General features: G+C 37.8%; 2 protein-coding genes across 12 annotated transcripts in view; one reads left to right on the forward strand and one right to left on the reverse strand.

Annotated features, from left to right (window-relative positions):
- Window positions 1-25,650, reverse strand: part of nrxn3b (neurexin 3b) — a 238,891-nt gene that overhangs the window by 21,808 nt on the left and 191,433 nt on the right. For 8 of the 11 annotated variants that reach the window (XR_013296789.1, XM_077586991.1, XM_077586987.1 and 5 more), the window contains 3 exons: window positions 17,513-17,684; window positions 10,142-10,231; window positions 8,486-8,796 (listed from right to left, as the gene is read on the reverse strand). Coding sequence is in view for 10 of the 11 variants with exons in the window: in XM_077586991.1 (XP_077443117.1) it covers window positions 8,486-8,796; window positions 10,142-10,231; window positions 17,513-17,684 (573 nt within the window). In the remaining variant the exon portion in view is untranslated. The remainder of the gene's footprint in view (window positions 1-8,485; window positions 8,797-10,141; window positions 10,232-17,512; window positions 17,685-25,650) is intronic. The other 3 variants (XM_077586990.1, XM_077586988.1, XM_077586993.1) reach the window with 1 other exon arrangement.
- LOC144064431 (uncharacterized) lies at window positions 3,191-4,416 on the forward strand. Its single transcript, XM_077586999.1, has 2 exons — window positions 3,191-3,730; window positions 3,960-4,416. Exons 1-2 carry the CDS (start codon window positions 3,708-3,710, stop codon window positions 4,255-4,257), a joined length of 321 nt encoding a protein of 106 aa, XP_077443125.1. The 5' UTR covers window positions 3,191-3,707; the 3' UTR covers window positions 4,258-4,416.

Consider the following 25,650-nt stretch of genomic DNA (forward strand, 5'->3'; position numbering starts at 1 on the left):
TTATATTCACAAAGGTCATGGGGGTGCTGGAGCCTGTCAAATAATCTTAAGTAAACAAAGAATGTTTCAATAGGAAATATCAAATAATCTTAAGTAAACAAAGAATGTTTCAATACGTGTCATAGAGACCTTCAATCCGTGTCACGGCCATCGGTGTCATAGAGCCATGAATCTTTGTCATAGAGAATTTGTATGTCACGAAATCTTGCCCTAATTAAACAGTTGATGCAGAGGCAGAGTCGTCGGAGATTGGAGAACGGAGACAGTCGAGGATTGACCGGAGTCTTACGCAGAGTAACTCTGTCCGTTCTCTCTCCGTGCTCTGCTTCTGCAGAAGCGTCAAAATCTCACTCATCTGTCTTGGCGTGCTTACTTGTGTTCGACCTTGTGTATGGTCATCGTGGACCGGATAGAGCCTATCCCAGACAACTATGCGTAGTAGGCGGGGACACCCTGGATTGGTTGCTAACCAATCACAGGGCACAATGTGATGAACAACCATGGATGCCCACACTTTTACGTAAGGGTAATTTAGACTGTCCAACCAACCAGTATATTGAGGTCGCATATTTCACTTATAGATTGTTTAGATGGGATTTGTACGACAGATGAGCTTTAATAGAACAGGAGCATTGCATAGATATCCTTGAGCATCATACGATTTGCCATTTTAAAAGACACAGCATTGCTGAGAAGGTCTGTTAAAGTGGCATTGTTATTCCTGTAAAACGCAGTGCAAACCTCAGTTCCAGTAATGGATGCAACTTGATGGATAACCTGCATTACAGAGTGTATTTGGTATTCTACTGAATTTAGATGAGAAACATTGCTATGGAACATATAATAAATGGTAATGGTATTCCGAGATCATTTTTTTTTACCATAGTATATTTTCTAAGGGGGTGTCCATTACTGTGTATTGACGCAAGGTGTAAGCTGAAGAATGCTACTATTTTTTTTAACAGATCGGAGCTTAATGTGCTTGTTACTTAAACACTGACAAAAATATAATACAAATCTTTAGTTTGTAATTCTATTTGTGTGCTTGTTAGAATGTGTGAAGTGTGTAACAGATGTAATTTCAACCTTGCACTCATTCCCTGTGGGACCCGTTTGGAGCTTCCTTTTCAATCCTTCTCACAATTTCTCACACAGGACGGCTATTATGACTTCAAGGGTTTAATACCAAATCAATGTGGGCATTATGTAATGGCTGACGATGGCAGCTTCACATCTTCCAACTCAGCCAGAGGTCCCATTTGGGTTCAGCTCATAATGAGCACAACCCAAATTAAACATTCTATCGAGGGTCTTTTGAGCAGACAGTTGAAATGATTGGGAAAAGTATTAATCTGTGCCTTCTCCTCATGGGTTAGTCATCATGCGTGAAGAATGGCACAATAACCTTTTACTCCGTGCAATGAGAAGCAACAACAAATTGGGATGAATTCTGAAATACAATCTCAATAACACAGATATTGTATTGGCGGGGACACCCTGAATTGGTGGCCAGCTAATTGCAGGGCACAAAGAGACAGACAACCATTCATTCTCACATTCATAAATAGGGGCAATTTAGAGTGTCCAACCAGCCTACCATGCATGTTTTTGGAATGTGCGAGGTAACCAGAGTACCTGGAGAAAACCCATGCAGGCCCAGTGTTGGGGTAATTCATTATTATAAATGTGTTTGCAATGAAGACAAACGCTTACGCCAAGGTCGCTCTCCAGGACAGCTGGGTCCAGCGAGAGATACAAGTACACAGAGACATAAAACAATACACTGAGTTCTTGCTCCGAGGACTGAGTACTGGGAGATACACCTCAACCTTTTCCCCAGATTCGAGTTCACAATGAAGATCGGTGAAGGACGCTTAAATTGTTGTTGGGTCAGCGGATGGCTATCAAGCATATTGTTTTAATTTGTGACGCTAGGTTGACGCTTGGTTTGCTTGATTATGGAATTGTTTTGTTTCTTGCTTACGCAAATGGAATTGTTTTGTTTCTTGCTTACGCAAATGGAATCAATAACCTTGTAATTGTTTTGATTTGAAGCCTTAAATGGGCAGGACATAATGCCGCTCTTTAGAATAATCTTGGGTGGGGCGAGCTGCCGGATGTATTCTCTCTTGCAAGAATTAAATGTGATGTGACTACAGATGCCTTTTTTATTGAAAGCTGAATTGGAAAAACCTAAGGATAAACCTACAATTGGATGAACCTAACACCCAGGGAGAACATGCAAACTCTGCATAGGCGGAGTGACCTGGATTCAAACCCTGGACCCCAGAACTGTGAGCCTGACGCGCTGACCACTCATCCGCCAGGCCGCCTGAATTGGATAATATATTTTTTTCTAGTAAGAAAAGTCTGCTGGATGGGATGGGAAATAGTTTTTTTTCCTTCCTCAGATTTTTAGGCAGATTCTAGTGTAATGTATAAACAGTTTCCATAAGTACATTTTAATTTATTCCTGTAAAAACTATACGAGTACTTCCACAGAGGGAGCCTTGCTGTGTCCCCCAAAGCATGATTTTAACACCGAATGTAGACAAAGCACACAGCTGATTTTGCCTGTGATAAAATGTGCAGCCATAAATGAAAATAAGGTCAAATAAAGGTCGACAGATTTGTGTTCAAGTACCACTATTTCGTTCATATTTTCTGACTTTGAGATTTGTGTTAAAATAGTGTTTTCTAAAATTATAAGCAGTATTATTTTGTTGCTTACAGTGCAATATGTGTGTTAGTCCGACAAATAAAAAGGTTAAAAGGAAAGAGCTCAGAAGTGATCCTGTGTAAAAACGTTCTATTATGTTCTCTCATTACACAATAGAGCTTTAACCTTCTTGATATTTAGACAATAAGAGTTGAAATAAGACAAACCAATCTAAGACAAAAATAATAAGTGGGTGTTTTTTGGGTTCGCTTTCTTTGGCAATGCCAAAAATAATTACACAGCTCACATTTGGCGTGAAGTCAATGTATAAACAGCATGATAACAAGCATCCGCTGCTATTACACATTATGATTGATACTACAAACGAGATAGCATTCACAAATATAACTCTCTATAGTGCCTTTTAATATTTGCCACATCACTATATCGCTGATTTTTTTTAAATTTCTTTTTTGTTAGTTTTAAAAATATTCTATAATGCCATCAAATGTGGAAAAGGACAGCCACATGGGTCATTTTCACATAATTCAGCAAATAACGGTAAAGATATGGCCCTGGACTTTCCCTTTATGTGTTACAAAGTTATAAAAATTAATTACTACTGCTTTGTTTGCCACATATTATACTACATTTGGCACCAATTTTAAGAGAAATCTATTTGAGACACAAATACATTGAGAGCCAGTTTATGTTGAATTTGTCCACTCCGTTAGATGTCCAGAATCTAGTGTCACAGTTTATAGGAATGAAAAGTCGGGTTATGATTTATTTGTTTGTCTCTATTTAGAATGTGTTGTTTAGATTTGTTTCAATAGTATTTTCACTCAAGTTGTCTTTGAGAAAAATGCAAAAGAATTGCAACTGCAAACAGTTTTACTGATGTACCTTTCATATCAGTTAGTGTGTCTTTACCGTTATCACATGAGAAATACACCAAAAAATTCACAGTAAATACACCAGGTGGCTGGTGTGGGAGAAGTACCAGGATGTTGTCAGCCATATTGTCAACGCCAGCTAAGCAGAAGCCATGAGAATGAAACTAAAACCAAGGTAAGGACCATACCTGTGAAATGTCGTAACAATTCCATGTCTTTACCGATGTCCTAAAAACTTGGTGAACATAATTACTTTGCTTTTTAATGAACTGGGCATGGTGTATGCATGCAGAACACTATCATTTACTGAGTGCCAAGAAATACCATCTACCAATGTCAAAGGCTGAGGTGGAATGTTGTGTCTTTACCGTTAATAAATTTTGTCTTTACCGTTGTATGTTTAGAAACTGTGCTGTCTGCAAGAAATACATCAAAAAGATCTACAGGGATGGAACTGATGACATAAGGCAATCAAAGGAGCAAGTGTTATACCACGAATGGGAGAAGGGAGTAGAGACCAGAATGACAAATAATGGGCCAATTGATGTTGTTGTCATCCAGAAGAAAGAAAAATCTGTCACCATTGCGAAACTCTGTGATGACCTTGAGAAAGACCTTGTGGCTCTTATGGGGCACCAATATCGTATCATTCACCAGTACAAGGAGCTCAGACTAGTAAAATCCAGGTTAAATTTTAATTAATTATGTTTTCATTAAAGTTCCAGCTAAGATATTTCCAGGCAGTGCTAGTGTTGCTAATTAGAGATAATCAGAATGCTTGAATTGCATTTTGTAAATTATTCATTTTCTGAAAGTGTCTTTACCGTTATTTGCTGAATTATGTGAAAATGACCCTCATACACTCATGCGCAAACACTGAACAAGAATAAATAACTTTCATTCCACAGAAAGAAAATGAAAATCACACTTGGTGGTTCGAAAGCCGTACTATGCAAACCCCACATAAAAGGTATTGTATCTGTTAATTTAGATAAACATTAAAATGAGCACATAACCTTAGTAGGTTAGTTTCAAATAGCGGCATGCCATTTTCCAAGTATGAGAAATAAGTGAGATGGGAAAAAAAACTAAGAGGTGGTTAAAAATATGGCAACACCATAGGAAACCATAGAATGGTTTTAACAAGCTGATTATACACATGACTATAGACTCTGATGTGTTATTCAAGTAGCTGTCGAGTACCGATGGAATAATGTATAGGGTTATAATATGAACTTATTAACTAAACAATAGCTCAGTCAGGTGGTGGAACTGATATTCAGAAGGGTCTTATTAAAATTCATTTTGTGTGAGAACATAAAGTAACTTTGGAGGATGCAGAATTGATAGATCAAGGTCGGCAGCGTTGGACACCCAAAAAATCAAGAACTTATATTAAATTAAATGTAGTAGTATTCCTTAAAATATCCTGACTAGCCAATTTTATGATTTCCCATCACATCTGCCCTTTTTATGTTGGAATAAATAAAAATACATTTTGTGGACCCTCATTGGATGCTTATTGCTTATTCTCGAACACTACCGATCCTACTCTTAATTTGTCTGTTTGAGCTCCAAGATTTGTTTCACTTTAGAAGATAGATATTAGGGGTCAATTAAAACCAAAGAGAATATAGGCTCCCTTGGCAAATTATTTTGAAAAGGCTTAGCACAGGATTTAATAAGTGGCTTTTCAACTTGTATAATCCTCAAAAGCATGCTGGCACCCACTGTGGGTTAGATGTCATCTTTAAAAAAAAAAAAAGACCAACCTGGATTTCAGATGTAAATTCCGCGAATAACATGTAGGGGGTTACTTAATCCACATTTATTCAAAAAGATATGCAGCATAATTATGGGACATTTAAATATCTGCGACTGAAGTGATATGTTACACTCAGCTGCGTTCTTCTGTGAGCATCGTTGGAAGTCAACACTGTACTGCATGTGTGTTCAAGCTTATCTAGGCACTGTGTTGCTTCCACTGGAGGTTTTGCATTTTAATTGGACACATTACTGCGAAAGCTTTTTGACCAGTCTGAAATCACTGGAATCGACGCTGCGGGAGGTGAGCCCTTGACTACCCCGAGCCTGAGCTATACCAGAAAACACACTGCATATGTCAACGTATGATTACATGCCACCAGTTCAGCTAGCACCCTGCGATGGAAGTGTCTGCGCACAAGACAGCACATTCACACACTTACAAGTATACAAACAAGCGTTCCCTGTGGTTCTACACAAGCTGTGAGAGACAACGGGGGCATCCGTTCCAAACACCCCTCTGGTTGAATCACCCCACAATGAGCTGCAAATATTCTAACACCAAGCGACATGCGATTAATAAAATAACACGCAGGTCGAGGATTATAACAGTGGAACCAATGAATTCACACAATAGTACGTCATATTTCAGGACTTGCTTTTCACTAGTTTGTTTTCATTTCACAAACAATCAGTGGTGGGCCGTCAGGGCCTTCAAGGACTTATCTGCTGGCCTAAGAAATATCTGAATCATATATTATATTTTGTCCATCAATACTTATTAAATAATTCCAAATTGTCTGTTAGCTTCCTTTCATTGCTTTTCCCTCTGGTTGCACTGCTTCCAAATGTGTGTTTTCATATTGAAGCATTTAACCAATAGCATTTCAGCCACTATTTGTTGCCAGGGTCAGAAATCTGCCTCAAGGCCTTCACAATCAGTTCTTCAGGCTATGCTGCATTAAACAAGCGTCGATAAGACTGTTGCTTTAACCAATCAGATTTCGAGTTGGCAACACCACAATGCCTTCTCACACGCGTAGGGATAAGTCATCGCTTTCACCAACTATGATTGGCTAGTGATAGAGTGGATTAGCCAGAGCTACCAAACTGCATCTGGAGCGAGCTGCACAAGCAAATATATTGTTGTGTTGATTTAAAGCCATTTTCAAGACGGACTTTTCAAGAAAAAAAAGCTGGACATCATTAAGAAAGGTCGGACAACTCCAAAGCAAGCAAGCCTGTCAAAACCGGGAACGAACATTTTCAGCACTAAATTGAATAAAAACGTATGCCAGAAATACGACAGGACAGGCTCGACTTTCAGCATTAGCTTCGATGGCGATAGAAAAGAAGGAAGAAAGAAAGGAGGATGGATATTTTGTTCAGTTAAAAATTATTTTTGGTGAGTAAAATATGGCTATATTCCTAAATAATATTTCAATTGTATTTCAATTTTTATGTGTCGGAGCTGTACCTGCAGTAGAGGTTTTATAGCCATAAAATAGTTTTTGAGGGTTGGATTGACTCGCTGAAGGCGCCGCTAGCACCGCCGCTGCAAACAATATATATATATATATATATATATATATATATATATATATATATATATATATATATATATATATATATATATATATATATATATATATATATATTCAGAAAATATACAGTATGTATAGAAAAGAATGGGAATTTACCCTCATTCTCCTGGGCAATAGTTAACAACCCCTAATGAAGGTGAACATGCCTGACCCTCAGATAAACTGTGTACTGCACGATGAACAAGAGATGGTAGTAAAGCAAAAGCATTTTTTGTTTGTGTGTCCCCTTGGAGCGATCATTAATTAAGCGTGAGATTGGCTTTTGCCACCCGCCGCTCATTGCGGCGATACAAAGGCATCAAGGGATTCGCTAAATCTCACCTGCAAGTCAGAGGCAGCTAATGTTTGTGAAGTGGACTGAAATAGATTTGCAGGGAGAGACCAAAATGGGTGTTCCGGTCTGCTAAACACATACACAAACAGGAGTTATGGTGCATCTTGAGTATTGACTGTAGCGCTTTTGCTTTTTTGAAAAGAGGAGGATTATTTGAGGCTGGATTTAAACTACATGGTTCAAGTCACACAAATATGACTTTTGTCCCGCTATGCACCGCAGGCCAGATAAGTAAAATTAGAAGTCAAAAGTTGCACAAAAACGTCTCAGTGTCATTTTGCATGGTGTCAGGGGAGACAATCCTGCCTATTTTTCAACTTTTTCCATCAGAGAAGCGTCAAGGTGATGGCAACACAGAGTGAGGAAATATATGTGCCCATTGGAAAGTCTACATGTGGTTTTGACTCTTAATAGATTACAATGCATGGTTCTGGCCCAGCAACAATTTGGAACCCAAGTCAAATGATGAGGCAAAAATGTAATAGCCTATGACTATAAACAACAACTTTAAAAAAAACTGCATTTAAGAGAATCTTTTGAAGCCCTGATTACAAAAAAATTATAGGTTCATCGCTGCAAGTGATTCTAACACAACAAGCCTTTTCTGCATCATATGTGGTTACAGGCTTGTTTAATGAGGGAATAAGCCTAATAATAAAGCAGAATTAAAATAGAACAAAATATGTTAAATAAAATATCATAAACGCATACCAAATATGCATGTGTACACAATAGTTTCATCTGAAATGAATAAATATAGGATAGTGTACTACTTCAAAACTCCTAAAGCTACTATTACAATCTTTTAACATGCAGTGCTATCTGGAAACCAACCATTTTGCCACCACTGCCTACAGCCCTGAGAGACTGATTGTTTTAATATAAGCAATGAATTGTTCAATTTGTCTCCCAGATGTCAAATGACTTTGTAGCTTAATTACTTCCCAAGAACAGCAGCAACATTTGCTTCCTTAGAGTCAGATTGACAAAGACAGCTCAAGAAAGGAAGAGTACTTGAGAGAAGGCAATAAAGAGAGAGCGAGAAGCTGCAAGGTTGTTTCAATCCTTCTCTCCTCCAAAAACATTAAAACAGAAGGTAGACCAGTATATAAGAGGCGGTGTATTTTAACTAAATATATAATTGTTATAAATACACTAATTAAATAGTGAAAAAGGTATTTGTCTAATCAGATTCCACCGTTCAATATCTTAATATTCAATATCTTACCTGGATGGTGGGTGGGGAGCGCTGCTTGCGAGTAGTGGTTGTGGACAGAGTGGTAGTGGTCTCGATGAAGGTGGTGGACATCTCCGGTGGTACTGAAGTGGTTGTGCGTGTTCCACCTCTACTAGCTGGCACATCCCCAACAAGCCGAACACTGCCATTCACCTTGATATTGACGTGACCTTCGGCGGCCATGTTGAGGACTTTTAGGCCATTGTAGTAGAGGCCTGAAAGCTGGCCTTGGTATGGCCGCTTGCGGTCGTTTCCACCAATGGAAATAGTCGCTTGCGTGTTGAAGATAGTAAGCTGACGGCCTGGGACAGGAGGAGGCAAGTTATAGAGGTACTCTAATGATTGGCCACCATATTAAGTACACCTGCACACTTTGGTAAAATAATCATACTGTATTTATTCGAGTATAACGCGCAAAATTTTGTACCAAAAACTGAAGCAAAGTTCGGGTGCGTGTTATACACGAATCCCGGCGAAACACTGCCCTCTGCTGTTGGAAAAGTACCCTCCGCAGCCATGTAAAATGGGAGACGTAGAACCTGTCTTTGTCAGCCAGTGTCGGGCGCGCGTTATATTCGAATAAATACGGTATATATTTATCTGTTTTCAAAATAGTAATATACTTACAGATACGTGATATAATATTATAGTTTTAAAAACTGCATTTGTAAAGAATGCTATGATGCCCTGATTACATTGTCCAGGTATACTTACTGAGATCTCTATATAAGAGCATCAACTACAATCTAATACCCAAAAAATTTAACATTTGCAGAATTATGAAAAAGAACACATACACATGAATATGATTTGTGATATTTGTACTTGTACCTTCTCTGCGAACAACAGTGGGTTCATATGGAAAAAAATGTTTATAATATAAACATGTCAGGGGTTATGATAAAGAATGAGCAATGCACACTCACCATGTCATATGAAAAAAAATGAATTAAGATATGTCCAAATACTGTCAAAACAAATCATGGCACCATGCATCCATTACAAGATGAAAATACACTGACTTATACAAGAGGACTTATTTGAAAGCTCATTGGTAAAATGCAAGGTTATTGTGTACACGCAAACATATATTGGGAACACAGAATGAAGAGGGTTTAGGGTGGGGGGCAAAATGCTCATGTCACAAAGGCAAAACTAAAATAGCATATGTGCAATCATGCAGGCAGTACAACTTAATGGTTATTTTAGACATGTTTTAACACTTGTTAAAGGGACTTTATAATCATGTTATATTCATTTTGCATAATTAACTTTATATCTTGTTTATAATGTTATTATGTTGAGTCATGAACCTGATTATTTTTCTAAAAAGATTGTTGAGAGAGTGGAGGTTTAGAATTCTGGGGACTCTGGGGATTGTTATTTTTTATTTTTTCATTTTTCCCAGTCCCTTTAACTGGTTTCAAAAATAAAAGCAAAATTTTAAATGATGACATTGACAAAGAACGCAATGAGAGCTTAGGTGAAATCAAAAATGGAGGAAGTAGCAAAAGCTGAAACTAAATAGTTTACATGTGTTTAAAGGGTTTAAGGGGTGGTTTTTCATTCTCGGAGGTTGTAGGGAACAAGCCGATGGAATGAGAGCAAATCAAAGATGTACACTGGAGAAGTTGGGTCGAGATTTACCTTTCTCCTGAAGCCAGTCTTCTACTGGCCGCGTATATTTGAATGGGATTTTCTTAGGTGTCGTTGGATAGCGCTCAATGTCGCTGTAGCCTTAAAATTTAACAAACAGTTTGAAAGAGTTGGCAAAACACAAAACACATTTATACAGTAGTTTAGAATAAGTTTATCTTTGTTTAGGATGTTTTTAATATCATTTATGCTGTTTTAATCAAATAGCTTTTGTTTGTTGTTAGTTTTGTTTTAACAATGATGGAATAACATTCAACTTCAAACACATTCATTGCAAATGTGGGAGATTATACTGCATGATTAGCCTTCAAGAATCAAGTATGATTTAGGAAATCACAAAGTATATAACAGTATGCAAACAAGCTAGAAAACACATTCATCTTGTTTAACAAGACAACGAACGAGGGTATTAAAAAAGGAAGACAATTGTTAACGATCTTGTTCTCAATTTAATATGAGCTAATCATTATGCTGTAACTCTCCCACTGGACACCACCTGCTTTTAAATCTTGAGTGACACATAATTTCATTAAATGGTTTGTATGCAGTCGAGCCTGTTCATGGTGGGCTTGCAGGCTGAGCGAGTTGTCTGAAGTAATCTAGACCTATGGGGAGGGATGTCATGAGGTGACAGATTTGGTCAGGTCAATGCATACAAATAAACACCATTATTTCTATAGGAGGAATTAAAAACACATTCCATGTTAGACCTATGCAGTTTTTCCCCACCCAAGGGACTTGTTAAAATGGAGTTTGATAATGTAGATATTACAGTAATTATATCAATATGCATACCACAATTTTCCCTCTAATTTTTTGTTTGTCTGGGCAGAAAGACAACCTCCCTGAGCACACTGAGTACCGGTGTGAGCAACATCATCATTGCTCGCTATGGGCACACACCAGTATCACACCTGCCATAAGCAGGTGCATGTCTACTACACATAAATGATTTGGTAATAATAAAATATAATGATTAATCCGGCGGATGAGTGGTTCGCGCGTCGTCCTCACAGCAAAAAAAAAATTGGGATTTTATTTTGTGCGCTCCATATGATTTGCTGTGCGCAGAAAGACGAGAGTAGTGCGCAATTGCGCACGAGTGCAGCTTAGAGAAAACATTGGCATACCGGCATGTTCATGAAATTGAAGACCTGACAGAAGATTTTTGAAAACCTGCACTAGGTCTGTCAATACCATTTGCGTATAGGTGTGTCAATTCAGTCTCAAACGGATAACAAAGCAACCTGAATGAATTTTAATGAGGCATGTCATTTATTTCAGCCATAAAGAACAAATCTTGCCCGGTTTATATATACGATAAGTTCATACGGCATTTATCGTGAAAGGCCCAGCCTGGAGAAACATCAATAAATGCCTATTGTCACTCAGCCAGTTTGCAGTTGCTAAAAGGGGAACTCGTATTAGACAAATATGTTTCCTTACTAATCATACAATGCCCGCATACAGTATATTTATATAATGAACTAAAATTCTTGGATTTACACCTTTAGCTTGAGCCTCAACAAAATGTAACCATTTCTACCTTGAGCATATCCAACGCAAAAAGAAAGCTCAACAGCAAATCTCCTTTGCCCTTTAAAAATGGCATTTGTGAATCATTTATAAAGCGATCAACGTGTAAAGGTTAGTAAGGCTACAGTATATTTGGAGGGCCACTTGGTCTCCCTCCATTCTATCTCAGAAACAAATTATGATAACCTAAGTAAGAATTATTTTTTCCAGTGTCTTTCAACCTGTTCTTCAGCAAATGCTTTTATTAAAGTGCTTTTCCATTTATTTGTATCTATTTATTTATAATTAGGAAGATATAACACTTCTCTCCTCTCTTGTTTTGGTAGATTAATAAAGTGGCACACTTGTATTGAATATGGCACACAATAACTGTCCGTTTAAAAGGGATCAATCACTATTCTCGTTTCATATTCAATTTGGTCTTTTAAGAATGGATGACCTTGTCAATAAAAGGTGCACTTGTCATAAGAGGAGAAAAGATTATAGCCTGTGAATATATTTAACCCATAAAATATTATTAGGTTGAGTAAATGCTACTTATAAAGATTGCACAACTGTGTAATATACAGTACTTTCCTTTTCAGATGATCAAATTTGCTTTTGTAATTTCATATAAAGAATTTAATATATTTGGTATAATATAGTTAAGGCTTAGAGGAATCTATATACCGTATTTTCACGACTATAAGGCGCACTGCATTATAAGGCGCACCCTCTATGAATGACACATTTTTTTCCATATATAAAGCACACTGGATTATAAGGTGCCCTGTCTATTTCGGAGAAAATTTAAGAATTTTAAGTGCGCCTTATAGTCGTGAAAATACGGTATGTCTATAGCTCTCATTACATATACTCAAGTCCCCTATAAATGTAAAGACTGAGGACTGATGACTGACGGGGTTGTTTGCTATCTTGCCACTCTGATCTCACGGAGGTTCCATCACATCACACGAGTGTATCAAAATGGTGAAAAATGGCCTGTGTGACAGGCTCCAGGCACTCTGTCCATTTGGGGATGATAACCACATTTGATGAACTGTGGTCCTGTCTAAAATTTGATATTTGCAGTACGTGGTTATATAAACACATCATAACACCTAACCATACTTTATCCTAACGATGCCTTGACTTTCTCTGGCAATGTGCTGCATTTTTCAGTACTCCTATTCTGCAGTCGTCCTGCAATGCTTCACATATTTATTTGCTCCCTACTATTTACTTTCTGTGCAATCAGCTACCCTTGCACATCTCAACTAAATAACTTTGTTTGGCAACATGTCTACTTTTCAATTGTCAATCCCTTTCTCTTTTTCAAGTTTTAACACATTGATTAATTTTGAGTGACATGTTATTTTGACAGCTATAATTTTCCTTTAACATCATGTTCAATCCCCTAAAGCACAAACATTGGTTGAGTAACATCCTCATCTACTCATTCCAGTAGCAGAGACGTGATGTAGGTTCTTAGAGATCATAGTCTTTTATAGCCACTATCAGCAGCCTACCCTATTTTTTTGAATGCTATTTACAAAATCTATATTGTGAATTTATGATGACGGCCTGGTGGACAAGTGGTTAGCGCGTTGTCCTTTACTGTGTGGAGTTTGTATGTTCTCCCTGGGTTTGTGTGGGTTTTCTCTGGGTACTCCGGTCTCCTCCCACTTCTCTCAAAAACATGCATGGTGGGCTTGTTGAACACTGTAAATTGTCCCTAGTTATGAGTGTGAGCATGAATGGTATCCGACTTCTTGTGCCCTGCGATTGGCTGTCCAGGCTCCGGCACCTGACGCGACACTTGTGAGGATAAGCGGTTCAGAAACGAATATTGGTATTTGAACCATTAAATCACAGCCAGATTAGATACTACATATAATGAATGTCTTAACCCTTCAACTCAGACTAATGTCTTGACCTACTAATGTCTTTGTGCGGATAGAACAGACCTGAACTTATCTTTGTAATTTAGCATCCCCTGTAAGTGTAGTAGTTATTTTTCCAATATTATTTACATAGCATAAATTATTTAAATTACAAAATATTCGTTTTGTGATTCAAATGATTAGTAAACATTAGAAACAAAAAAAAGTTTGTACAAAATAGTTTATAAAGTCAACGGCAGACTGCTTTTTGTCTTAACATAAACCTTTTAACAAGCAGTCCAATTGCACACCCTAAAGAGTGTGTATATCATGAATGCTGGGTCGGTCTTGCTGGTTTTATGATAATCTACTGCTCCTACTTGTAAATTTGTTTGACATGTACCAATAAAAATATACTGAAAACGTGGATTAAGCACTAGAATCCTCAAAAATTCTTTCAGAAACTGCACTGACCAGTTAATGAGCAAATAAATGTAATGTAACTACGCAAATGTGATCAGAGCATTTGTAACCTCTGATGAATTAACTCACCAACATCCTGCCGAAATGCTTAATTAACACAAAGCCAATAGGAGTACAAACACTTTCGTCTGAAAAGGAATTAACCGAGACCTCTGTCCCCTATTCCCGACCAGGGAGACGCGGCAGGCCCTGATGTGGTAACTGTTTATCTAGCAATCACAACACCCAGCTACCTTCACGTTAAACAAAAAGAATATTAGGAATCAGTCGATGATGCTTGCTTCACACATCTAATTACTCTTGAGATTCTTTTACATAGGATAAAAAGGAGACAACAAATCATTGCCTGTGAAATTACTAGCACTGGCTCCAAAGAAAGAAAATAAATTACAATCCATTCAAGTGGAGAGAAAATGAATATCAATTGAGAACTTGAACAATTTGAATTTGTAAAAGCTACAAGTCTGTACGGTTTATTTCTTTGTGCGGTCCAGCTTGCCAACAATCAAACCATCTGAATGGTCATTTATCCGAATATTGAGCGGGATCGAAAACCACCACAGCACATTGGTGCAGAGGGCATTTTGAGGTAGTTAAAATGCTGGTTGGGGTCAAATGGCTCTGGCAAATTAATGGCTATTGATTATACAGTAGTGTTTAAAATAATAGCAATTCAATGTGACTATCCAGATTGATCCACATTTTCAATAAATTTTAGTAGGTGCTGTATGACAACATTCATGTCATGGGGTGGCCTGCCCAATCTTCGAACCTTAATCGAATTGAGAATTTGTGGGGTGACATAAAATATGTTTTTTCTGAAGCTAAACCAAGATTTGTAAATGAATTGTAGAATGTCTTAGGGGAATCTTGGGGTGGAATATCAGATGAAAGATGCCGCGAGTTGGTTGGTTGACACCGTGCTGTGGTCATCAAACAAAATATTAGTTTTGTGATTCAAATGATTGGTAAACACTAGAAACAACGTAAAGTCAACGGCAGATTGCTTCTTTCTGAACATACCCTTTTTTTTAAAACAGTCCAATTACACAGCCTAAAGTGTGGGTATATCACGAATACTGAGTCTTTTTGGTCTTATGGCAATCTACTGTTCCTACTTCTAAACTTGTTTGACATATACCAGTAAAAAATATACTGAAAATGTGGAGTTAACACTAGAATCCCCATTGGTAAGACAAAATGGTGATGAACATAAGCAAAGCAAACACAGATAATGTTTACATGCGAAAAATTTAGTGCCAGTGTGTAGGTTTGCCAAACAGACTGACCTGGGTTTAAGTCTAGTTTTGAAGGATTGCCCAGAGTTCTACGACAAATTGTACAGTCCCGCAACGGACAAATGAGTCAAAAGTATAGGCTATCTTAGTCGACTTCAATCTTCTATTGAGTCAAGTCAACAAATCTATTGAACCCTTAGTTTATACACCATTGCTAATCCTACATCATGGAAGGAAAACCTTGTGCTTCATGACTGTACCAAAGACAGTCAAGTCACTAAGCCATTCTATATTTGTATGTTCGAAGAAAGGCGAAAGACAGCCAATGGCAAAAGGAAGTGAGAGACAGAAGAGATTAACATCACCTGCGTGGCACTGAACCAAACTACATACAGTGTGCCATGTCACGCTACGGGAGGATGGGCCCCAGTTGGTGATCATGGCATGCAACTGGGAAATTGCTGTAGGCATGCTGAGATTACAGAGTGAGAGGTAAAAGACATAATATCCTATTTGTTGAGTCTTAGTATTACATTAGGGTTCTTTTTCACCTCAATTTTTTGTGTTTTTCCTTTCAAAACAACAATAAGGAAAACTATTAAAATTGGTTGTTCAATATACATGCTGAATCAATGTACCGTATTTTCACGACTATAAGGCGCACCACATTATAAGGCGCACCCTCAATGAATCCTCACATTTTATTTTTTTTCCCATATATAAAGCACACTAGATTATAAGGCGCCCTGTCTATTTTGGAGAACATTTAAGACTTTTAAGTGCACCTTATAGTCGTGAAAATATGGTAAGTTTTCCTCAAGGTTGTTCACCATTTCACACAGGCAATTCCTACACTGAGACGTCGTCTTTAAAAGTCAAAGTGCACCACATGAGGAAAAGATGTATTATGTACATGCTGAAGCCAGGTAACTGCTTCTTTGAAAGGAGGTTCATCAACTAAATACCATTTAATATTTAATAGAGAAAGTACACAATAAGCTATGTATTGGGAATAGTACTTGGTGAAAAAGTTGACGTGATTTTTTTTCATTTGGACTTTAATGTATTTTCCAGGTGATATTAAATATGCACCACTTCAAATGCTTTTGTAAACAGAGTCGGAATTTGGGAATAGACCCAAATTGGATGCTTAGACCTGCAGTGTAATTCTAGTCTAACGGTAAATCCAAAAAATGCAAGAAGAGAATGTGAAAAACACAGTTTGACTGTTGATAGGCATTGGTCAAGGTTTTCAGTTAAGCGCTTATCCCAAGTAAAATTACATGACCTTGGTGAAAATCGGTAAATCCAAAAAATGCAAAAAGAGAACGTGAAAAACACAGTTTGACTGTTGATAGGCATTGGTCAAGGTTTTCAGTTAAGCGCTTATCCCAAGTAAAATTACTTGACCTTGGTGAAAATCTGTAAGAGATTGTATTTATTTTTCAACTTTTCCAACTTCTGCTGGCCTCAACTCCTTCTTGGGTGCCTTTTCAGTGGTCATATGCCATGACAAATGCTTTGTAAAGACAAAGATTTTATCTCTGATTACACATCTACAGTACTGCAGACAAGCCCACATCAAAGGCATGTGTCATCATCCTATTTGTCTGGCTGTCTTTACTGAATGGCTACAAATCAGTACAAAAACAACTTGATTGCTTGTTTCTTCAGGGCATCCATTTTTAGAACAAAAAGATGTTGGCACATTTTCCTTGTCATTTATCACGTGTTGTCAAAAGAGTTTGGAGATAGGGGAGAATCAACAAGGACTAGTGTGTTAGACGACTCTGGTCATAATGATGTCCCAATTGAATATCATTGTTTGCTAAGTCGATAATTTGTGTACTCCTACTCTCATGTTAACCCAACTACCTATAAGAAAAAGCCTCATAAATTGATAGTGCTATATTGACCCTGTTTATATTCCACATTCTGTTGTGCAGCTTCCTTTGAGATTAGATAAACAGCACCTCTCTTCTTGGCCCTCGTTCTAATAACATACTGTATTGGTTTTCTGTCTAATTCCTGAAATGGCCAATGCTTGAGGTAAGATTTGAGACGGTACAACCTAAATGTATGCATAACTAATATTTTTAAATAAGAGTAGTCCTTGTTCACAAGCCATCTCTAGCTATTTGTTGGATTCCATAATTTAAAAGGAATTGGTGGTGTCCAGTGATTTAAAAATTAGAAATCCCCATAAAGCCATGAGGAAAGGGTATTTATATGAAAGGCAGTACCTGAAGGAAAGTGCTCATTGATCGGCCAGTTGTCCACTTGCAGTGTGGCATTGCCGCCATTCCTGGTGAATCGAACTAAATGGTATTTGCCATCATTTACTGCTGTAGTCAGCTCCTTAACACTGATGTCCACTGTTCCAATGTTGAAGGTCACACCTACTTTCCCTTGCTCCTGGAGAAGAAAAAGGAGGGGGAAGTGAAGGTAAAAATCCGGTCTCGTATGACTTCTTGTTCTAAACAACATTGCATTTGCCATAATTTTTGGAATATCTGGCACACTTAAAATCCTTCTCTTCCAAGATTCACAGTGTACCTTATAAAGATCCAATTTTTTTGGCGCTTAATGAGTTTATACTGCTTTAGTATAGTGCTCATAACACGCATTCATCAAAACCATAAGACAATAAAACCCCAAAATATTAATAATTACAATTTCACAATTTAAATTGTGGACAAATTCTGTGGACGAATGGACCTTATAATCAGGTGCGCCTTATGTAAAAAATAAAAAATAATAATAAAAAAACTCTATATTCTGGTACACTATATAGTGTGAAACATACAGTAATAGCAACTATTTTGTGGCCTGACTAAAATATTTTGCAACTAAATCTAATTAGTTTTTCGGTACACAGAGAAGGAATATGGTAATAAAAGCTCATCATTTAATCTCCATCTACTTTAGGATGAAAAAATATTGGCAGTCTCTCCTTTGTTCTGTACCCTTTTTGGGTGTTTTATCTTTATGCGCAGTGAATACAGACTAGCAGTCTTGAGGGATAAAACAATTATTATTTTCCCCAAAAAGATATATATATATATGATTCTGTCGATTTGTATGTCGAAAAGGAGCCTGAAATAAATTAAGGGCTTGCGAGTACGTGATGAGAGGTTACTCTGAAAACCTGAGGTGGAGCTCTTTTGCTCCATTATGCCACTTTTACATGATGAAAATAGACTGCCAGAAGGGTTTGTAATGAGTAGCCCTCTCTGCAGCCTTTTAGAGAAATTTGTTTTTTCCTTCCTGTGGTACTCACAAAACAATACATACACTGAACTTTCCTGGCTTCAAAGCTTATAAAAATGGTATCTAATAATTCACGATCACTACCCTAAGATACCTTGAATGCATCAATTTTCTTAGGATGTCAAGTGTTTATTGTGCTACCTTGTACAGTGGTACCTCGTCATACGACCGTTCGTCATACGGAATGCTCGTCTTACGGGGGAAATTTCGATCGAATAATTCGCCCGTGATGCGGTCAAAGTTTCGTGATGCGACCAAGCCAGGTTGCCATGGCATTTTTTTTGGCATATCTTTCGTGTATAACAATATTTACGAGCACCGGATGAGCTATTCAGACCAGGAAACGCACAACGCGCATGCGCGTTGAAAAGAGGGCTTTCTGGGTAATGAAGTATACTCGTGCGCACAACGCCGACAGGCAATGGCATTAGGCGCCGTTCGAGGGGATGCGAACACAGATGCTACAAGCTAAAAGGAGCCGCTAGCCAGCGGCCCCGAAGGCGCCCTACGTTTTTCATCCAGCCGGAGATATTCGCACTGCCCCACACCTCCGGCTACCCCCTGGATGAACTAATCCGCGTTCCAGTGACAGCTCTAGCGCTGCTGAGGGTAATCCTCAAGCGCCTGAGGTGGCCCAACAACAACAACAACATGAGCAGCGGCGCGATCGCTGATAAAAGACTGCTGCTCGTCGTGCGTTATTCGATTGTGAGGACATTTGTGTGCATCATTTTCGGAATATTTTGAAGGGAATAGTACGACAGCAAACAGCCCATCGATAGCGAACGTGAGGGTGGAGTGTTTGTTCCGTTTACGAGTGCGTTTTGTGGAAGAAAAAAAACGAAGCCCCCCGCCCCTTTTGTGCCCCTCTCCCCTCGGCGAAATCTGCCCAATTTTAGTTAGATTAAACACTTTATTTCTATTAAACCACTCGTTATTTATTACTTTGTCAATATATGGCGAATTATAAGAAATAAAACTTTTTTTTCAATCCAATATCCTGTTTCTGGTGTTTTTTTCAGAGAGTTGGAACGAATTAATTTGTTTCCCATTCATTTCAATGGGAAACTTTACCTCGAGTTACGAGTAACTTGTCATACGAGCTCAGTCACGGAACGGAATAAGCTCGTATCTCGAGGTACCACTGTATATTCAATCATGGGGGGACTTGTATGGGAAAAATATGTTAAAGAGGTAAGTAGTCACAGGAAACAACCTGTTTTCTGTGTAATTTTATTTGTAATTCCCTGCTGGGAAGCATTGTTTAATAGCCTCCTTTAAAAGTCAGACACAGAAGAACTGTTTCTCATGAGAGAAAAAAATGAAATAACAAAATCTTTCAAAAGTGGCAGGCCCACATGATTAACTGATCCAGAGGGATACTGTCTCTAAGTGGCTCTGTGTCGCCAAGCAAACCCAAACAATATAAAGCAATACTATTTAGGTACTTGTCACAATTCAAAATGGCATAACACTTAAACCTGCCGACCCCTGTTTAATCTTAAACTCTGCGGTCATACAAGAGTATTCAAAAAGGCCAACTTTTAATATATTTAACCATTAGAGTCCATTAAGCAGCATCTCCTCTCATATATAATATTAAAACCATGCACTAACTAGTTCAACAGACCTGCGGCACAGTATTAAAAGAAAGGCTTCATCTGATTCAATTTCTTCATGAACATATATTGATAAGAAAATATGTAAGTCACATAACATGATGTAAAATAATTTTACAACTAAAAAAGTGCGAGCCAACATGGGTGAAAAGTATTTTTAAGATACTGTCTTCGTAAAACAGTACATTCACAGCTAATGTAATCCTTGTTCAAACTTCTGATCAATGTCTTTTTATGAAGGGAAGCTTGTACCGATGTCCCAATTTAATTCATGTCATTTTATAAATTTTACTCCTAAGATTACTTCAATCTCTTCATGTTGCCAAATGTTGATGCCTTTGAACCCAAACAGCTTTCAGTTCACGTTAGATTAAAAATTGGCAACAAAACGACATCAATATTACGTTTGGATTTTGTACTATTACAATATGGGCTCATTAGTTGTCATGTTTCAATTTTAATCTCATAATATTACAATTTCTCTCTCGTCATATTACACTGTTTGACTTCTTGGCAGGTAATTTTCCACGGCACACCAGTGTGGAAACACTGATCAAAAGCAAATATCCCATATTGACAAGTGGCCATCTGTAGCTTATTGTCATGTGCGGCTAAATTTGCATTTGTTTAAACTGTGTGTTGTTTTTAATTATAACTTGTAAATATGTATATTGTCTCACTTTCTTGACTAAGGCCATTTGGGTGACCTCCACTTGGACAGATGCATAGAAATTACAACTTGTTCAATATAAACTCATGCTAAAAAGACAAAATATGTGCTGCTGTGCAGAGTTTCTTCTGTCCTTCCCACTACCCCTGAGATCTAGCCCTCTCCCACGTCTCAGTCCTCCCACATTGCACCACTGTCTGATTGACAGATCCAATTATGCTTTTTATTGGCCAGCACGGTGGGCCAGCACTTCATTGTCCGCAGAGCAAAGGCTTTTTGTTCACTTCTGTAGGAAAAATGAAGGCTGGTATTCAAAGTGTACACATCATAAGTGAAGGAAAGTTAATGAGATTGCAAACAGAAGCCAAACATCAGCCTTGCAGCGTTGCAAGATTGGCCTATTTTCAAATACTTTGTGTGAGAGAAAATTGCATTTGAAATTATTGATTGAAATTAGCCTTCTTTTGACGAAATTTGTCGATTCCAGAAGGAACCGTTTTGATTAGGTTTAACAGTTTGATTTGTATGTCGACAGTTATGCTAGTACTTAATTGCAATAGCATCCTTGTGCTAATTATGAAGTAAATATGCTATTACAATGTAATTTAGCGTCTCACAATACAGAAGCTTTGGAACAAACCCTCGACCCAAGAACTGTGAAGCCGACTTGCTAACCAGACTGCCCTTTTATGCATTTAATGTTTAGTAAATCTAATGTTCTGACCTGTGAGTTTTTGTATGAGCGTGTTATACTCAGTGTAACAAACACTGACACGTGTAATTCCAGTGAGTAAATCCTACATCCGAATGCTTTGAGCTAGCTGTGACTTGTTGGCACAAGAAGCTTCTGTGGTCCCACGTGACCCGACACACACTGTCATCAGTAATCAGGCCCTGCGCAATCCAATTCAACGGCGATCAATGCCTCCAACACATAGAGTGCCGCGGGCAGAGTGAGAAAGAAAAGATCAGTTAAAGCAGCACTGGCCGATCCTTCAGACAGCTATCTCAGCTTTTAGTAGACCGTCAGTGCACAAAGATGAGGTGTACACAATGGACTCCATCCCCAGCTTGCTGAATTGTCCTTTTTTCTAAGCCACAGACCTTGATACACAACTGATAGCTGTTTTTTTCAGGTAAAAGATGACAACAAGAGGAAGAAATGACCACTACATACAAGCTCTCCTCAAGGAGATGCTGCATTGATGTACTTTAAGGTCAAAAGCGCGTTATTAAAGTGGGAGTTTTATACCTCCCCCCAAAAGGTATTGCGTTGCAATCAAACCTTGATTGAAATCTGGTATGGGTTGTAGAGGGATGATGCTGTTGGATCTATAAGAGGTCTCTGGTGGCAGGAAGGAAGATGTGATATCGAGAATGTGAACATTCAAACGTCCCTGGAGGAAGGGTTCGGTTACATATCTACCTTTCCTTGTGACAGAACCTCCCACGTAAGCTTGTGTGGTCAAAGGCCATCATAACCGGATAATGCAGACAGTGGAAATCCAATCAATAGACTGGACAAGTTTAGACAAAAGTTTGGCAGGGTTAGATTGATGCGCCTGGCCTTCAGTGTTTGTCTTCACTAATTCACAGCGGCAACTTGACAGAAGTAACACATATTGTAGAGGGATTTGGTCATGGTCAAGCATAGGTAAAACAAGCAAGGTCAACTAACAACCCTATAGACCACATGTGTCAAAGTGGCGGCCCGGGGACCAAATCTGGCCCGCCGCATCATTTTGTGTGGCCCGGGAAAGTAAATCATGAGTGCCGACTTTCTTTTTTAGGATCAAATTAAAATGAAGAGTATAGATGTGTATTAAATTTCCTGATTGTCCCACTTTTAAATCAATAATTGTAATTTTTTAATCAATTTTTTCTGTGTTTTTAGTTCAAAAATAATTTTGTAAAATCTAAAAATATATTTTAAAAAAGCTACAATAAACATTGTTTTAGATCTATAAAAAACTGAATATTCAGGGCTTTTAATCCAGTTCTTTTAATCCATTCATTAAAAAAAATCTAAATATTATATCTAAAATTGTCCGGCCCAAATGAAATCGAGTTGACGTTAACGCGGCCCGCGAACCAACCAGAGTCTGACACCCCTGCTATAGACAAAAGGCTGCATAATAACTGATAAAAATATTTTCATTTCAAGGTTTTCAATACACTGGCATCCACTCAAAATGATCAAATTCACTTGAAAGATTGTAGGTACCAGTAAGACAAATATAACATGTAGTGAAGTACATAATGAATTTCATTGAGCCTTTCTTAAAAAGAATCGTTGAGGGTCATATAAAATAAAACCAGCTCATGGACAAAACCAGAGCAATTTTCTAAAGTTCTAACTAAATCCTGCATGTTAGCAGGTCACAAAATACCGATACTTGTTGCCTTAATCCACAATTCACAGATACGAGGACAGAAAACGCAATACTAATTGTTTTAAAAGGATAATCTCAGTACATGTATCTCCCTATCATTCTGGGATTATCATTGAAGGCATCCAACCTCTAAAATATTTATCACATCTAAAAGAGGCAGGAGGTCCAAAACAAGCTTTATTTTACACCTGAGTGCACGATGGAACTTCCTCAAGTTGACGGGAACAAAATGTCTTCTACTTGGCTTTACTTAGTTTTGCTGTTAGGTAGCATCCCAGCCACAATACTGCCAGTGCTCTAGAGTGTCAGTGTTAGTCCAGATTGGGGTGCAAGAATTACTGCATTTTTAATACAAACAGAAGAAGCAATGCCGGAGAATGTAATGGCTTTGACTCCTGCGCTCGGGCTCAATGTCAAAGTAGGAGGCTCGCACTTTGATCCTCCACCACAGAATATGAATCACATAGGGTCAGCCTTATCAATTATTTACAGCCCTTTTCTCTCCATTTCCTGTTTGTCTGCTCTTGTGGCTGTAACTTGCTCTGACACTAATGGCGAAATGCCTGGTGAAAACATTTATCAGCGTTAGCGCAGAGTCCTCTCCAGCACTACATTATCACTCTCAGCCTTTTGGAACAATTCGGTAGTGACTGTGCGACGATCTTAATCCGCATTAACTTGCTTTACTGTACGTGTCTTGGCTGCAAGTGAAGTCCTTGAAGAAACTTTGGTTGTTGAAACTTGCAATGATTTCTAGTGCAATTGACTTCAACTACAAATTTTTGCTTTCCAGCAATCATTTCGACTCGTTTGTTTCCTTTCAGGTTGCTTTACAATCAACTTTTGTAAGCGTACGTTTCTATTTTCATACACTCGAAATGTGTGCATATGCTTTATTTTTTCATGAGTCCATAAACCAAGGGTGTCAGACTCGGGTTGGTTCGCGGGCCGCTTTAACGTCAACTTGATTTCACGTGGGCCGGACCATTTTAGATATAATATTTAGATTTTTTTTAATAAATGGATTAAAAGAACTGGATTAAAAGCCCCGAATATTCAGTTTTTTATAGATCTAAAACAATGTTTATTTTAGCTTTCTATATATATTTTTGGATTTTACAAAATGATTTTTGAACTAAAAACACAGAAAAAATGATTAAAAAAATACAATTATTGATTTAAAAGGGGGAAAATCAGGAAATTTAATATACATCTATACTCTTCATTTTAATTTGATCCTAAAACAGAAAGTCGGCACTCATGATTAACTTTCCAGGGCCACACAAAATGATGCGGCGGGCCAGATTTGGCCCCCGGGCCGCCACTTTGACACATGTGCCATAAACAGTTAAGCAGATTCTCACTAAAGTTAACCTCTTTTTTTAACCCTCCCCTTTTAAAAAAAAATCCTAACACCATCCTCGCCTGAAGAGCAAACCACACAGAAGAGTAGTAAACACAAATTAGATTTCATTTTTTAAAGTCCATTTAGGCTTGATCACAATTTCCAATTTTTGCCTAGTACGTCTCAGTCGAGTGAAACAAAATTACATCAACTTTAAAACATTTATTATTTACTACAGTTACCAAAGCATTTTTTAGTTCATTGAACTAGACAAACATTCAACCAACTAACGTGAAAACTGTTATATGGTAAAAACTATAACCAAGCTTTTTGTTAACAGTGCTGTTAATATGTATGTCATTCACTTGCCAGTCAACATTTAGAATCAAAACCTAACTAATTCCAGACAGTTGGCAGCCCATGAAAAGTAGTTATTGAACCATGTCCACTAAAAAACATGACTGTATGGTTCAGTTGCTAAGGTTTCTCAAATTAGGACACTATCATTTATCTCACCAGCAGCTAAGATTGGATGTCAGATGAAAGTGCAAGGGAAATTGTGAGGAGAGAATTAGAGTGGGAAAAGCAGCAAAACTGTGGGAATAAAATTATAATAGAGAGGAGTCCTCTGAGGTGACAAGAGGTAATAATCTATAGAGAATTGAAGTATTAGACTCTCCACCACAATCCTTCATCCCCTGTGCCCTCCCTCTTTTTTATTTTTTTTAATAAATTTCTGTCTGCCATTATTGTCTGCAGGAGATGAGTCATTTTATTTTGATTTAAAATTCATTTCCTTGAAGGCTTTCAGTGATAACATACATTTGTTGCTACCTATTTGCATTACCGATAAATGTGTCCATTTTTTGCTATTCAAATTCACATCATTCGCAGTGATATAAAGTCAGCTTGGGAAGATCTATACGCACAAAAGACCATCCATCTGGCAAATGCTCAGTAAGATTAAAAATGATATATGTGTGAAGAAAAAAATAAAACGCACAAAAGTATGAGTGGTTGTGTGTGCCTTATCGTACTTTACCATAGTTCCCTATATTTGTTTGGTTGGGTTTACTTTAGTAAT

This window comes from Stigmatopora argus, chromosome 19 (assembly GCF_051989625.1).
Source record: "Stigmatopora argus isolate UIUO_Sarg chromosome 19, RoL_Sarg_1.0, whole genome shotgun sequence".
NCBI lineage: Eukaryota > Metazoa > Chordata > Actinopteri > Syngnathiformes > Syngnathidae > Stigmatopora > Stigmatopora argus.

What these genes read in the sequence shown, in the direction of transcription:
- LOC144064431 (XM_077586999.1), top strand. Translation starts at nt 3,708, where the DNA reads ATGAGAATGAAACTAAAACCAAG. An exon ending in AGAATGAAACTAAAACCAAG is followed by an intron (nt 3,731 to 3,959) that starts GTAAGGACCATA and finishes TTGTATGTTTAG; the next exon opens with AAACTGTGCTGTCTGCAAGA.